The sequence below is a fragment of the Pteropus alecto genome, unplaced genomic scaffold (genome assembly GCF_000325575.1).
Source record: "Pteropus alecto unplaced genomic scaffold, ASM32557v1 scaffold113, whole genome shotgun sequence".
NCBI lineage: Eukaryota > Metazoa > Chordata > Mammalia > Chiroptera > Pteropodidae > Pteropus > Pteropus alecto.
In genome coordinates, this window is record NW_006433949.1 from 8,443,687 (window position 1) to 8,459,189 (window position 15,503).

At 58.6% G+C, this 15,503-nt stretch overlaps 2 protein-coding genes and 1 non-coding gene across 4 annotated transcripts in view; 1 reads left to right on the forward strand and 2 right to left on the reverse strand.

Annotated features, from left to right (window-relative positions):
• GNAZ (G protein subunit alpha z) overlaps nucleotides 1-15,328 on the reverse strand; it is a 32,238-nt gene extending 16,910 nt beyond the window's left edge. The window contains exons 1-2 of one of the 2 annotated variants that reach the window (XM_015586841.2): nucleotides 14,114-15,328; nucleotides 45-5,998 (exon numbers count right to left, since the gene is read on the reverse strand). In XM_015586841.2, coding sequence (XP_015442327.1) covers nucleotides 5,732-5,998; nucleotides 14,114-14,836 — 990 coding nt within the window. In that variant the 5' untranslated portion in view covers nucleotides 14,837-15,328 and the 3' untranslated portion in view covers nucleotides 45-5,731. Of the gene's footprint in view, nucleotides 1-44; nucleotides 5,999-14,113 lie in introns of those variants that run through there. The other variant, XM_015586840.2, reaches the window with a different exon arrangement.
• The window catches only part of RSPH14 (radial spoke head 14 homolog), a 79,265-nt gene that overhangs the window by 31,101 nt on the left and 32,661 nt on the right, over nucleotides 1-15,503 (forward strand). The gene's annotated exons all lie outside the window — the stretch shown is intronic.
• Nucleotides 6,342-6,460, reverse strand: LOC112477264. Its single transcript, XR_003045376.1, has one exon. It is a non-coding gene; the product is annotated as a 5S ribosomal RNA (ribosomal RNA).

Below are 15,503 nucleotides of genomic sequence, written 5' to 3' on the forward strand. Positions count from 1 at the left end.
CGGAGGCCCTCCCTGCCACCCTCCCATCCCCGCCTGACGTACCCCAGGTCACAACCTTAACCCTGTCTGTTAATCTGCTGCACACTTTGAGCACCCTTGGACCCGCGTGTCATTGCTCATGGTCTGCCGTGAGCATGGTGGCCTGTCTGTCGCAGGGACTGCTCTCTCCAGTGCCCCGCCAGGGCGGTCTGCCGAACGCGGGGCTACGGCAGGCAGGGCCAGATGGTGCGTGGTAGGCATTTGGCGTGGGAGCCGCGTGCGCGGGGGCTGGGGTGAGAGGAGGCATGGGTGCCTCTCTGCCCGCCCTCCCGGACAGGTACACCTACCCTGGGCAAGTCTGGCCCACAGGAGGTCTGACAGGGATGGGGTGTGGGCCGCGGGCAGCCCCCCCGTCCCCGGCCTCCTCCTCCCATGACTAACATTTGGCGACGACCATGGAGGACAGCAGGGCTGGACCTCCCTCCCCCGTGGCAGGCCGTGCGCTGTCCTGGCCTTTCACTGACAGGTGGCCTGTGTCCTCTCTCACTTCAGCTCCATCATTCAGTGGATCAATCTGGCAACACTGACTGGAAAGGAGGTGGATAAGCAGGTGCTCTGCTGGCTTTAAAATGACTAGAAACTATGTGATCCTATGTCCTGGTGGATGCAGCCTGGGATGTTGTTTTCCTATTTTTGCTCCTTGTGACTGACCCCTGGGAGATCTGTGTACAGAAGCCCAGGACCTGACTCTACTCCTGTGTCCCTGTGGCAAAGGACGTGCCATTCGGCTTGTCCCACTCCCCCACCCCCCACACGCAGCTGCCTGCCACCTGCAGAGAGACAGCCCTGAGGCCACAGGACTTGCTAGAAGGGAGATTAGCGAGTGGCAGGAAAGATTAGCAACTAGGGGTGGCACAGTTCGTGCCATTAGACACTCCTGGGCCTCAGGTTTCCATGGGCACCTCAACCTTCCCCCAGGGATGAGAGAGGGGCGTTGGAGAAGGGCCACTGCCCCTCCCTTCTCCCCTCACCATCTCTTCTCCCAGCCTCTACCCACCCCAGGGGACTCTTGCTCCACTCCTGGGCAGGGAGGGAACATGGACAGGAGGCTCCGGAACAACTCATTTTAGAGTATTAGCCCTGCAGGCCTCAGGCCAGTGACAGATGGGGCTTCTCTGGGATGGGGGTGTGTTCCAATGAGTCCAGAAGTCAGAGTCACCACTTGCCTGTCCCCTTGCTCCCCCATCCAGTGACAATTGTAACGCTCATAGTAACAGCATCCGCCAGGGCCTGCCACTTCAAACAGCAAGGGCTGTTTAAACAAGATAACAGGCTGCCGGTGAAGCTGTAACTCAGGCCCTAATAGCCTGAAACCTGTGTTTTGAACCTGCCAGAAACAGCAGAGGGCTACTTCCTGCCTCACGCAGCAGTTTGGCCTCAGGCTGCCTCGCCTCTGCCGATCCCCCCACTTGCTGGGCCAGCCTGTTTGCTGATGCCTGGTTTTTCCACTGTACAGTGTGGAGGGTGCTAGGATGCCCCTAAGTAACAGCAAGAGTGGCAGCTCCCAGCTCCCACAGCACCCTGGGCAGGGGACAGCCAACTCTCTCCCGTGGGTGACAGACCAGCTGTGCCACTAGGGCAACTTGTTCTTGGAGCCTGAGTTTACTCATCTGTGTGTTGGGGGGTCTCACGGGTTGTGTGTGCAGGACCCTAATACAGTGCCCAGCGGCCCAGCCTTCTTCCACTGCCCAGCCCTCGTTTTCCCACCTGGAGATCAGCCCCTCGAGAGAAAGGGCTGTGGCCTGGGTCCCGCCACCTCACCCACAGTGCTCGGCACAGGCCTGAGAACCAGAGCGCCACAATACGAGTGCGGTCAACCCAGCTCTCACCCTTCCATTTAGTCTGTGGCCAACCACAATACACGGCTGCTCTGGGCTGAGCCCACGCTGGGCCTGTTAGATGGATGGCCCCACCTCCTCAGGAGCTGAGCAAGGGAAGAGGGGGCCCAGAGGCCAGCCTGGACTTAGGCAACTCAGATGGACACGGGTAGGCCACACAACAACCCTGGGGCCACAAACTAGATCAGGGCCCCACCCAGGGCCCCAGTGTGAGCTGGAGATGGCCCTGCAGTCAGCATGTTCTTGTTCCCCAGGTGGGGGCTTTGCCTATCTGACCACGCTGTCCCCCTGGGGGGTCGGAGCGGGCCAACCACAACACTGGCACGCTCCAAGCCCTGCACGTCGGCCGTGCCGTTCCCCAGCGCAGGCCTGGCGCCCCAAACGTATCACTCTTCTTGCTTTCCGTCCTCACTGAACCTCAGAATCAACAACTTACAGGATCTTAGAGCCAGAAAAGGCCACTCCTCACTCCTGCCCCCACGAGTGTTGGTCAGAGCCCCGGGCTGTGACATAAGTGGTGGGCCTTCTACAACTTGAGGGGGTGACTCAGGTGGGCTCAAAGACTCCCATTTCTGGGGCAGCAAATTGCCAGGGCAACACTTTTCAGAGCATTTGCTCTCAAAGGGTCTGGAGCTTCCATGTACTGATCAATTTCACACCCAGGCCCAGAGAGGGAAGTGACCCCTGGCCACCCAGCAGGCCCCTGGCCTGCTCTAGCTTCAGCACACCTCACCCCCTGTCTTTCAGGGAAGAATGCCTTTTCTAAAGCCCCGGTCCATTTTTGCTTCAAATGAAATGAGAACCCTTTTCTATTTGTTTTTGTGTTAAATCTTGCTGGCTTGATCCAAGTCCCCCTGCTGTCAGTCACTGATGAGAAATTAGCAAACAGCAGGAGGCAGATGCGGGCAGACTAAAAGCTGCCAGCACAGATGAAGACCTGGCCTGGGGCTTAGAGGCTGCCACTGTTACCGAGAGGAAACCAGAGTGCAAGAAGCCCCTCCCGTTTCAGCGCCAGAGAACCCCCGCCCCCGAACCCCCTAGCCTAACACTCTTGTCTGACACTACGCAGCAAGGCATGCACTCCTGCACTCCTGGCCACCCCCGTCCCCCGGCCACACCTCTAAGCAAAAGCTGATAAAACCACTGGCAGTAGGCTAGGGCCAGTTCCTGCAGGGACATGAAAGGTTGGGGGCGGGGTTAGACATCTCAGTGGGGACCCTCTGCCTGTGGCTAACAAGAGGGATTTCAGAAATGCTCATCCTTAAAAAAAATATTTGGGTCATCACTGTCCTAGCCCTGGCTTCTCCCTCTGCAGGAAGTGGGGGTGCCGGGCAAGTGCACCCTTCCGGAGTCTTGGCTCCACTGAGAATTTGATCGAAGGAACAGAGCCTCTCCCGGGAAGGATGCCCACGGGTGCGTTGGTGCAGCCACACAACTGGGACGAGATCTGGGAAATGTGCAGGTCCCTGGGACCCTCCATGGCTCCCAGACATTGCCACGACAGAGGCCTTAAGCCTGGGAACGGCTGCTCCTGGCCCAGGGCCCAACACTGCATGTGCCTGAGGCAGCGACTGATGACTTTATCGTGCCCAGGATGTGGTGGGCCGGCGGGTGCCAGGCAGGCCACTAGGGCTGAGAACGGGTCCTTTAGAGGAGCTGGCAGAAGTTCATGAGGGATCGGAGCACCAGGACAAGGTCTTCCTGATGGTCCTAAGCAGCTGTTCTAGGAAAGAAAATGACTTCTCCGTCCCTGGCTTATGACCTGGTCACAAAATGTGTAAACAGTAGCCAAGAGGCTGATGTGTACACAGCACAGCCACTTCCCAGCCCCCATCAGTCACAGGGACTGCCCAGACCGAGAACCAAGGGCCTGGCTCACCTCTGAGCACTCTCTGAGATGAAACTTTCTGGATGGTGATCAACGATCGGACTCAAGACCACAATTTACGCTGCAGTCTACGGGTGGGCTATAAAATCTAAGTAGTAGGTTGTGAGCAGAAATGTGAAAAATAAAACATGAAAGAATGTAGCTTGTGCAGGACGTTACTGTCGTTGACACACCCATGTCCAGCTAGGTTCTCAGCAGTTGACAGTGCTCTCCCAGTGCACACTCTGGCTGGCACTACCCGAGCCTCTCAGATGAGGCAAGGCGGAGTGGTAAGACAGGCTGGGTGGGCCATTTCTGGGTCTTGCGCCTGTGTGTTCACTAGGGGTAATGGGTTGTACAGCTTAGGAGAGGGGCCAGAGCCACAGAAGCTGTGCCTGCAGACAGAGCATTGGGTGGGAGCAGGGATAAGGTTTGGGGGGAGGGTGTGCCAAAGGCCAGACCAGTCAGTAGGTCATAGTCTCGATTTCTCTGAGTCCAGCCTGGGATCACACATAGTGTCTTGATCCATGCCCCCTGTAGCTCTGGAGGACAGCTAGGTCTCTGGTCCCCAAGGGCTCTTTGCTGTCCAGAAAAGATCTACCCAGGTACCACTGCAGCTGGGGGCTGGGATGCCCCTAGTAGAAACATCTTGTGCCAGGCCTGGCAGTGTGCCAGCATCTTTGCTCTGAGACTCCTATGCCAGGTCCCTGGTCTATAAAAGGGGCTATAAAAGGCTATAAAAGGCCAGCCCACTAGGTCTGGACATCAGAAGAGAGCATGATAGGCCTGACCAGCAACATCCCATTCTGATTCAGTGGGGCCTCTGGCCTCTGTGATGCCATGTCCTGAAGGGCACTTGCAGTCTGGCCTCAGGAGGCTGGTGCAGTACTGGGGGTTAGGGAGTAAGACAGATGCCAGTGGGCTCCACGGAGGTCTTATAGGGTGACAGAGGCACTAGGGACAGGCTGAGGAGGGGATGGGCCTTTCCTTCTGCCCACACTGGGGAAATGGGATCAGCTTGGGCCACACATGGCCCCAGCCTGTTCTGTGGTGGGCTGGCCTTGAGTGGGTGGGCGGCCCATGCTGTACTTGGGCTCAGCCCATTTGCTTGTCCAGGAGACCCCGTGGCTGTCTCCTGTGAGAGGAAAACGAAATGGCAGGAGGGCACTCCTGTTCCCATACAGGCTTCCCAGCCACCTGAACCAGGCCGTGGGGACCCAGGAGAGGGTCGCTGACCCGCCCAGCCCCCAAGGGCCTATGCTCTAACGCTCAGCACTCTCCTTTATCAGAGCATGAGCCCCACAGTTCTGGGTGCTGTGGGCGCCTTGCACAGACACAGGTAATATCTGGTATTGTTGCGACTATGTCCTTTTGTCCTTGAGCTGAGGGCCCATCCCACTTTATAGATGAGGAAGCCGAGACCAGAGTAGCTCGTCCAAGCTGAGGCTGTGCAGGGCCAAGGGCCATGTCTGGCCAGAAGCTGTTCCCCCTCACCCCCAGAGGCCCTGTCCTCCGGCAGATGAGGCTGAGAAGAGCCAGAGGGGACTGCGTACTTGGGAGTGCAGAGGGCACTGAACTAGAGGCCATGACACTGATGTCCCCCTTTAGTGGCGGGAAACTGCCCAAGAACCACAGGTTGCCTTGGTCAGCTGTTCCAGAGTGTTTTGTTTCCTTAGAAGATGGTAATTAGCTCCAGACCCAGTTTCCTGGAGCCTGGGACTCAGGAGCCAGAGGCTATGGCTTTGGGGGAATATTGAGCAGGTCACAGACTCCCCTGCTCCACCTGTCCCTGCTGAAGGGAGGCTGTGCAGCCTTACGGGCCACGCTGGCCTGGGGATCAAGGTGCCCTCAGCCTTTCCAGGGTAACGAAGGGCAGAAGAGGTGTGCAGGGTGTGGCCTGGGGCTGGTGTCGCCAGGAACCTCAGGACCTGAGGTTTTCATTTTCCTTTCACAGCGTCTCTGGCTGACTGTAGTTTTATTAATAAAATTAGAGAAAGTGCATGAGTGGAGATGCCAAGCAGGGGGTGATGAAGACAAGATGGGGGTGAGCTGCAGCCCAGCCTCCCAGGCTCCTGGGCCAGTCTGAGCTTGTCTTCTGGGTCTGAGGACACTGGTTCAGTCCGGACCACGTGCAGGAGTAGGGGCACCTTTTGCTCCAACCTAGGTGTCCCCTCAGATGCCCAGGGCCCCTTCCTTTAGCTGTTTTTCTTATCTCCCCAGAAACTCTAGATAGAGCCAGTGGGGCCTTGGGAGGCTGTACAGATGGGTGAAAAAAAAAAACAAACCACATCCTGTTAGTCTAGTAGCATTTCTTGGTGTTGTTCAGGGCCAGCTGTGGGACTGCCATGGGTGGTGGACACTCCATCTATGCCCCCATTATGCCAGCTGCCGAGGGAACACTTCCCATGCTCTCAGCCTCCTCCCTAGAGTCTGTTCTTGAAGAGGGGGAGGTTGTTTTTCAGTTCTCAGATCATAAAAGTCCCTTAATTAATTAATTAATTAATTAATTATTTTTTTTAGGCGAGGCAACCCTTGGTTGACCTCACAGACTGCAAGGACTTTGTCAGCTTACGATCCTCAATTTTTAAAATTTTTTACGCCTACAGCACCTGGTCTCCCTAGGTGGTCTCCCATCCAAGTACTAACCAGGCCCGACCCTGCTTAGCTTCCGAGATCAGACGGGATCGGGCTTGTTCAGGGTGGCATGGCCATAGACCTATAAAAGTCCCTTAAAACAATAATAATCTGCGTCTTAAAACCCAGAGGTGTTCTGACGTGTACACAAGAGCAGAGCCATGTGCTTAGAACATTAATTATTGTGCGGGCCCAGTGGCTTAGCAGGATGCAGGCTATGAAGTTCCTCTGTCCCGAAGCTCCTGGTAAGGGCAGAATGGAGGCGTTCCGCCGGTCAGAGGCATCACTGAGAGCGAATCAAGTGGCAGAGGGGGAAGCACACAGATGTGGAGGTTGCAGAAGCCCTGGCAAACTTCAGCTCTATCAATGCAGGGCGCACAGGCAGCAATGTCCGCTCCCACCCCCGCCCCCGATTGCATTGAGGATTGGCCGCAGCACCTGGGACCTTGCCCTTTCCACAAGGTGCCCGGAGTCCTAGCTCCCCATGATCCCCAAACAGCTCCTCAGTCCTGCCTCTGTTGGCTGTTCCCACAGCCCCCATGGCCCAGGCTGGATACTGAGAGGTCCAGATCAAGTCCAGATTACCAGCTTATATCCACCCGATCCTTCCAGGCCCTGCTCCTGATGTCTGGGACCTCCTTTTTCCTGCAAGTTGGTCCCTGGGGCAGAGGAGGGCTTCCTGGCATTTCTGGACTCATACGACTGCATCAAAGGCAGTGGGGGGCGGGGGAGCTTGAGGCCAGGCCATAGTGAGCGGGGGGCCAATGGAAGTGGGTACTGGGGGAGCCGCTCTGGTCCTCCAGGGACTGCTCGATGCTGACTTCAGGGGAGGAAGGGACACTCGTCTCCGTCCCTAGGCGGTGACTCACTGCATATACTAGGTGTGTAAGGGATGCTTCCTGAGTATCACAGGCTTTTCTCTCCCAGATGGAGAAGAACACAGGATGGGCCCCAGCTTGAGCAGATGGTCTCATGCTAGTCTGCTAACGTGCTGACAGAGAGAAAGCAGAACAACCCAGCTTCGAGTCTGCTTCTCTGCGCAGAACGATTCTTGTAAATCTGCCTGGGGAGAACGGGAAGGGGGGTAGCAGATGAGCGGGGAGCCACTCTGGCAAATTACAGTTCTCAGTCGGGATGAACGTGAACGGAAATAACACGTGCGGTCACAGGGCCAGAGTAGGGAATTGCTGAGGAGTCACAGAGGAGGCTGAAAAACAGAGACGCTGCCTGGCTCTTCAGAAAGACTCGGACAGTGAATCCTCTAATTCACTGATAACGGGTTGGGAGCCAGGTTGGGAGTTATGGCCCTGGTAGGCTGGTGAATGTTTAATAACCGCTGGGAGGAGGCTGACTTGAAGTGTCTGCTGAGTTCTGTGCTACAATTACTAATCCTACCTGGCTGACTTTAAGCTGCCAGTATGAGAAGGAGGTTCTGCCCCGCTAACCCTAGTCTCCGCGCCCTCTTCTGCAGGCGGGGCCCGCTCTGCCTACACAGGCTTGTCAGCACTAGGGCAAGCGGCTGACCCCAATGTGCCTATGCGGGAGGCCCACACCTGAGCCCACGCAGGTCAGCTTGCTGATTTGGGAGGACCAGCAGTCTCAGAGATGCGAGGACCACCATGACATTCCCATAAAGGTTCTGCCAAGGCACGTGGTAAAGTGTGTCATGGTGGAAGAGCTGCAGTGATGGGGATGGTGTCCCTGCTGCTGCCCAGCTGGTTCTGTGACAGACTGTGCCTAGGAGCGGGGGGCCTCTAGCGACAGCAGGAGGCAGCCACCGTGGAAGGGAAGCTGATATGCTCAATAGCAGAGCCACGTCCACAGTGATGAGACAGGGCCCTAGTAGGACCCTAAAACCCTACCATGCAGTGTGTGGAGGGGTGGTGGACGGGCGGAACATATTGAGCGGCGGGTAGGCGTGAGCCCAGGGCACTGCCTTGTCCTTTTTGTTCAGCCGACATCTGACATCTGACGGAAGACTTACTCAGGGCAGGGAGCCCAGCACAAAAGTTGACAGGGAATGGGAGACCTCAGAAGCTCCCAGTGTAACAGGGGAGGAGGAACGGAGGAAGCTGCTGTTGACAGAAGCCTTGATGGCTGCATGTCTCCCTGGGAGCAGAGAGAAGGAGGTCTTAGTCCAAGGAAGTGAAATGTCAGTGGGCAAGTACTAAGAGCCACAGTCAGGTGCCGGGCCGTGCGCAGGGGAGGGGTGGCTGCCGGCTGCCGCTGCCTTTTCACCTTCCCTCCACCTCGCCCCTGCCCGTCAGGGGCTAGAGCCAGCACCCCACTTGAACTATGTGAAGTCCAGGGCCCTAGGGAGGAGCTACTCATCACCGTTGGCCAATCACTGAGTGGAGACCACGAGCTCAGACACAGGGTCCACTGAGGTGAGAACCAGATGGCCTTAGCCTCATTAGGGTCAAGACAAGGGCCAGGCAACAGAGCAAGGGACCTTAGTGGGTCCAAGGCTGAGGAACCTGCTTGGAGCGGGCGCTGTTCACAAGTGCTGGCAGTGCCTCAGGGCCATCAGCAATCCAGTTATGAGTGCATGACGGTCCCCCTAGTAGCGGCCACATCTCCTAGAAGAGAGAATGGGTCACAGAGATAAAGAGCTGGTCTGAGCTTCTAGAGAGACACGGGCCGGGGAGAGCGTCTGGCCAGCTGAGCCCTGTGCCTGCCTATGCCTTCCGAGGGCGGTGCCGTCACGGACCCGCTGAGGGCCTGGCCTCCTCACTGCCTTGGCCTCTGCAGAGCCTCTCAGCTCTGCCCTGGGGCTGTCCATTTCGAGGGAACCCAGGTTCCTTTGCTGGCCGGGCCCCAGCTCCTGCTCTGGTCTAGCAGGTCTCTGCTGTTCCAGGATCACCATGCTTGTCATGGGCTGCAGACAAGCGGCATGTGGTCCTGGTACATCATGAGATTGGAAGGAGCTGCTTGGGGAGGCCAGGGCCTGCTGGGGGAAGACTGGTGGCCTCTAGACAGGTCAATGGCATGTCTCTCTGGCACTATCCCAAGTCCCCATGGCAGGATTCCTGGATTTATGTCCTTGACTGGGTCATGAACTGAAGACAGAACGGGGACCTGCTCTACTCAGACTCCCTGTGGTCCTGCCGCTAATAGGGTGGGGGTGGTGGGTAGTGCCAACCCTGATGGCCACTCAAGTCTCTCGAGCCCAGCTGACTGCCCTGCACCTTTCCTACAGGAAGGCTGGTCACACGGCAGCCCCCCACCTCATTCCCTGTGGACAACCTCCAGCCCCAAGATCTGGAAGTCAGTCTATGTCCCAAGGCCCTCCTTGAAGCAACCTGTACCCACAGGGTGTGGGGATTCTGGAGTCTTCTGAGATCCCTGAGGCACAGTGCCAGGGCCTTTCTGAGAGCCAGACTCAGCCCTGGGATACAATGGATGTTCTCTGGATGTCAGTTCCCTCACCTGCAAAGGAGACTGGTTAAGGACACTACAGGATCTGCCAGGTCCCTTCCAAATCTAAGCTGGGGCACCATCACATCTAGCTACTTCCCATTTGCAATCACCTCTTTTGGTCTGTTATCAATAGGAGAAAGCCTGTCTCACCGCAGTACGACGCGTCACCTCGACATGCCATCTCGTGACACAACGCCACTTTTAAAGCGCAAAAATGCTCCTTTTTTGGGCTTAACGACGAAGCACACGGTAGGGGTGTCAGTACACACTGTAGGACAGACAGTCTCAGGTAGCCTCCCCCTCAGGAGCGCACTGCACATACCCCTTAGGGCCAAGCAGGTGCGGCAGCTTCCCCGGAAGGGCCGAGGGTCCCAGTGGCTGTGCGCCCAGAAGCCAGGGCCCTGAACTCTGGCTCTTCCCAAACCTGCCCACCTCCTGCCCAGTTCGCAAACGTCTGCTGTGTGCCACTGTGTGCCAGGCCTGTGCCCACAGCACAGGTTGTACAAGGTGAGAGGACAAAGGGGCTGCCGCCTGTGCAGGGGTTGGGAGAGGCTGAGGGCCCAGGGAGAGGAGGGGCCCTTGGTCAAGGCTGGGAGCGGAGACCTCCTAGTCTGGAGTCTGGCTGTGTAGCCCCTGCCACCTGCAGAATCTGACCACCTAAATGGCATGTCCTATGTCCTACCTGTCCCCCAAGGTACCTGCCTTGATTCATGTCAACCAGCTATCTGTTGGGTGAGCAGTGGGGACACCAGGCCTCCTGCAGCTAGCCTTGCTATGGCCCAGACCACCTGCATGAGAGCAAGGGGGGACACCCCTGGGAACTGCTACCTGCTGGGTTCTGAAGGAGGGGACAGGTGTCCCCAGGCAGCATGAGGGTTTGTAGAAATGATACTGTGACTGCTGATTGTGAGTGTACCTTCCCCAGTTCCTTATGTCACTGGGATAGTCAGGCTCACCTTGGCATCTTGCCCCCAGCCAGGGGCTTACACCTGCACAGCAAGTACATGGCAGGCACACAACAGGTGCACGACAGGCCCACCACAGGGCTGGGAACACCAACGGATTCACCAGGAAATGGGCAGTGAGCAAGCCCCTGTGGGTTTTCACATGGGAGCACTTTGACACTTTACAGCCAGGCCTTTTAATCTGTCTCTTCTGAAGGCTCCTTCCACTATTAAGAAGCCACACAGTCCATTAGCAGATGTGCAGGCTGAGGCTGGGCGGCAAGTGACCCCCTTTTTCCTGCTTTCCTGAGGTTCCCAGCAGGCTGTTGGGGTCCCATCTGCCAGGCCACTAAAGAAGCAGCAGCAGAGCCCCTATGACCACTGGCAGCTGAGTGAGGAGCCTGTAGCAGGCCCTCAGGCGCATTGCCTCTGGGGCTCCTGTGGTGAGTCGGGCCTTGGCTAAGCCTCTGAATTTAAAACCCTGTCCTTCTTTACTCCTGGAAGGGGCCATGGGACAGGCAGAGAAGGAATGCTAAGATGCCCGGAAGTAGTGCTCCTGCAGAGGACAGCCCAGGGCAGGGCAGCCTGGCTTTCCTCAGGCAGCAGGTGTGGCTCAGAGAGGGCCCATGGCTGCTGCCAGCTACAGGCCTGGGCCGAGCCCAGCTTGACTTTTAACCTGTCTTAAGCCTGGGTGCCCCTACCTATCCCCCTACTAGTGACAGGGGCAGTAGGCCAGTAGGCACAGCTGCTGCCCCAATATGACGTCAGGTGACACATCCCTGGACCATGCTCTGTCCTCCCGTGCTGTCTTAGGGAGCCCCATGTAAGGACAGTGGAGGCCCACCTGACTTTGGTGCCCCTGCGTGCTCTTGGACTGCATGGGGGGATGGGAACCCATGAAATTCTTCTGGGATGAGGGCTGGGAATCCTTGAGGCTAGACATGGCTCGTTGCCATGGTCTGAGAACCCTCTGGAATCTGCCTTCCCTTGCCCAGGTGCTGCCCTGTGCTTGCTGCAGCCCCGCACGCCCAGGAGCCCGGAGATCCTGACGTTACCCTTGGCAACGTGCTGACGCAAATGCCAGCGGGCGGGTGGGGGGCTGTGGCTCCTCCGCCAGGCGTGGGGACGGGGGGCTCTGCCAGTCCTCTGTCAGGGGAAGAGGAGGCCTTGAAGCTGAGTGGGATAGAAGAGCTCTGAGGAACTGTGTCCGGAGCCTGGCACTGGGCCCCCAGACTCCTTTGGTTTCTGTAAAAATCAGCATGGCTTGTTCTTGGCTGCCTTGCCTTCTCCGGGGCCCAGAGAAAACAGTTCTGGGCCCTCCAAAAGGAGAAGGCAGGGGTGGCGGCCCCATTCCAGTCCCAGTGGCAGGAGGCGGGAGGAGGGCAGGGGCATGGAAGAGGCATGCCAGAGGCAGTGACAGGAGCTGCTTGGAGGCGCCGGGAGAGGCAGGCTCTCCTTGCTGTCTGGCCCGGCTCTCCTCTGGGCGGCCGGCCCACCTCCTCGGCCAGCCCCAGCCGGCAGGAGGAATTGTGGAGGGTATTGTCTTTCCTTAGCAGCCTGTTTGTTTTCCCTCCTGAGATATTGCTGGTAGAGCATGAAAGGTCAGAACCATTTGGAATCCAGTGAATTTCCAGCCTCGCTGCCTTGAGTTTCTCATCGAGAATTTCCTTTTCTGGTGAATAACCAACCACCTCCCCAGGCCTGCTGAGACTCGGGTGGTAGTAGGTTGGCAGGGTGGGGAGGGGGGAGGCCTGGCTGCCAGCCCCTCCCTTTAGAAAATGCCCTCAATGGTCCCAGAGTCTGGCTGCCTCCAGGAGGCAAGCATGGGCCTCACAGAGAATCCTACAGCCAACCCAAACCAGGACTTCCCACTGCGCCTCTCCCCACCCCCTGCAGGGACAGGGCCAGGAGAAGGCTAGAGATGCGAGGGCTGCCGGTCCACCCAGCCTAGCTGTGCAGCCAGTCGCTAGCACATGAACTGGGATCCACCCTGTAATGAATGACTGCGATGCAGGGGAGTGTGAGCATGGACTGAGGTCAGGGGAGGCCGCTCAAGGAGGTGACACCTGAGATGAGACCTGAGGAGCAGGGGCAAGCAGGCAGGGAGACGACGGGCAGGGTGGGCACGCACTTAAGGCTGGAGAGAGCAGAGCACACAGGCGTGAAAGCAGCTCGTGAAGGCCAGAGCAGAGAAGAGGAAGTGGCAGTGAGGAGGCGTGGATGGGCTGGGCGGAGCCAGCGGGGCCTCTGGCAGGAGAAGGCCTGGCCCTGGGCCTGTCTTTGAGGACACTTGGGCCGCCTCTTGGTTGATGGGTTCAGAGAGCAGAGATGAAAGCCAAATCCCTTCATGAAACATGGGACCAACTCAGGGCTCGGGCACCCTGCCTCCCGCATCCTAGGACACCTGTGGGCACCGGCTTGGTGGGCAAAGCCTGCCAGAAGTCATTCTGGGAGTCCAGCTTAGCGCCGAGGGAATTTGCCACACTGGCCCTGGAGATGACAAACGAGCAGCTGAAGATACAGGCCCCTAGAAGGCCTCAGAACACAGGCTATCACCAGCCTCAGGACAAAGCAGAGACGGGCAAAAGAAGCCTGAGTGCTGACTGCTGAGCCCGTGTGGCTGGCTGACCTGCCCTGGCACTGTCCTATGGCCTAGCTTGGGCACCTCGCTTTGCTTCACAGCCTCACCGCCTGGTCAGCCTCAAGCCCTCTGCCCTCTGCAAAGCCTCATCAAGGAGCCTGACCTTGCTCATCCACTGAGATGCCCTCCCCGCCAGAAACGACACATGGTGCTGAAGTGGGGACAGGCAGAAGAGTAAGAGCGGCTGGAACCCCAAGACCACACAGCGCTGGGAGCGAGGTGGGCCTGTCCTCATGGACATGGTGTCCTTGGCCCAGGCCACTCCCCAAGGACACCATCACCACCTGGCACAGCTCTGGGGAGAACCCCAGCTGCACAAAGGGAAAGCGAGAAGAACCCCGCCTTCTGTTTCCACGGCCGGCTGTAGCTGCTTCCCCTTCTCCAAGAGGCCGGGCCTCTTCACGAACCCGATGAAGCTGCAGACTCTCTCTCTATCCAGAGAAAACGCTCAGGGTACCAGGTCAGAGAAGGGACCCCCAGGCTGGGGTATCAACCGAGAGCTGCCTTCAGGGGCAGATGTCCTGACACCAGGCATGACCCTGAGGTGCTGTGGTGCCCATGGAACCTGCTATGCTCCACACCCTGCTCCCAGAGACACACCTTGATGGGGCCTCCCTGGCTCCCTTCTGATGGCAGCCTCTCCCACCCTGCCCTGCGACACCCAGAAGCCCACCTGCTTCCCAGGAGCCAGCAGTGGCAGGAACAAGCCTGGAAAAGCCTGGCCACTCACCGTCTGGTTGTCCTCGTAGAGCTTCAGGTCGTAGCCGCTAAGCTCCACGCAGAAGATGATGGCCGTGACACCCTCGAAGCAGTGGATCCACTTTTTGCGCTCTGACCTCTGTCCACCCACGTCCACCATCTTGAAGGTGAGCTCCTTGAAGGTGAACTTGTTCTCCACGATGCCCGTGGTCATGTCCCGGGAGCGCAGGATGTCCTCGACGGTGGGGATGTAGTCGGGCGCAGCGATGCGTTCCAGGTCGTTCAGATAGTAGGCAGCATTGTCCTCCAGGTGGTACTCACTGGAGCGGCCGAAGCAGGCCTGAGCCCCAGGATCAGCCCACAGCCGCCGCATGACACCCAGTAGCTCGGGCGTGATCTCGCCCTTGCTCTCGGCGGGGCCGGTCAGCGCGAAGAGCTGCACAGCATCATAAGCGCGGTCAGGGTTGTGGAAGTCAATCTTGAGGGCAGCCAGGGCTCGGATGATGCGGGTCAGCGAGTCGATGGCGTTGTAGATGATGAGTGGCTTGTACTCCTTGCAGGCCTCCAGGTTGAAGCCACCGCTGTGGATGATCTTCATCTGCTTCACAATGGTGCTCTTGCCCGAGTTGCTGGTGCCCAGCAGGAGCAGCTTGATTTCTCGGCGCTGCCGCTGGCTCTCTGAGCGCAGGTGGCGGTCAATTCGCCGGGACCGCCGCGCTGCCTCTTTCTCCTCCGAGCTTTGCCGACATCCCATGGTCTGGCAGCGGCAGGCCCAGGCGGGAGCACGGACGGGCACCTCTCCCTCTGCCCTGACAGAGTAGGGATGCTGAGACTCGCGGGCGGCGAGTCTGGCAGAGGGAGCCCGGCTGCCCTTTTGCACTCAGTGCGGGTGGTGGGGCAAGGTCGGGCCCCACTGCAGCCCCTGCCCCAGCGCCTCTTCTGCAGCCAGCATGGCGCTCCTGCTGCAGGGGGTGGCCGAGCCCGCCCTCTAGTGACACACCCCCTCCCCGGGCTGCGGCCAGGCCTGATTCGTGGCAGTCATTCCCCGTCCTCCCGATGATGGGAAGCCGTCCACTCGCCTCTGCCCACTCGCCTCTGCCTAGGCTGCGGCCGTCTGGTCCCCGGTTGCTGTGGCGATGCTGCTAAGTGCGGCTGGAAGGCCTGCCGCCAGTGCCGCTGCCACGGGTGCTCCCTGCGGCCCCCCTGCCTCGGGCATCCGCCCTTCACCTGCCAACACAGAGAACAGGGTGAGCCTCCTCCACCGTGGGAAAGGGAGCCTTCTGGACGGCAGGAAGCTGCCTGGGGAACAATGACCAAGCCCCCTCCCCACCATGAAGCTCCTCAGAGTTGGTGCCCAAACCACAGCAAACAAACGCACTGGCCACCGCTCCCCACGCCCGGTCAGCAGCCAGTCTGCCGAA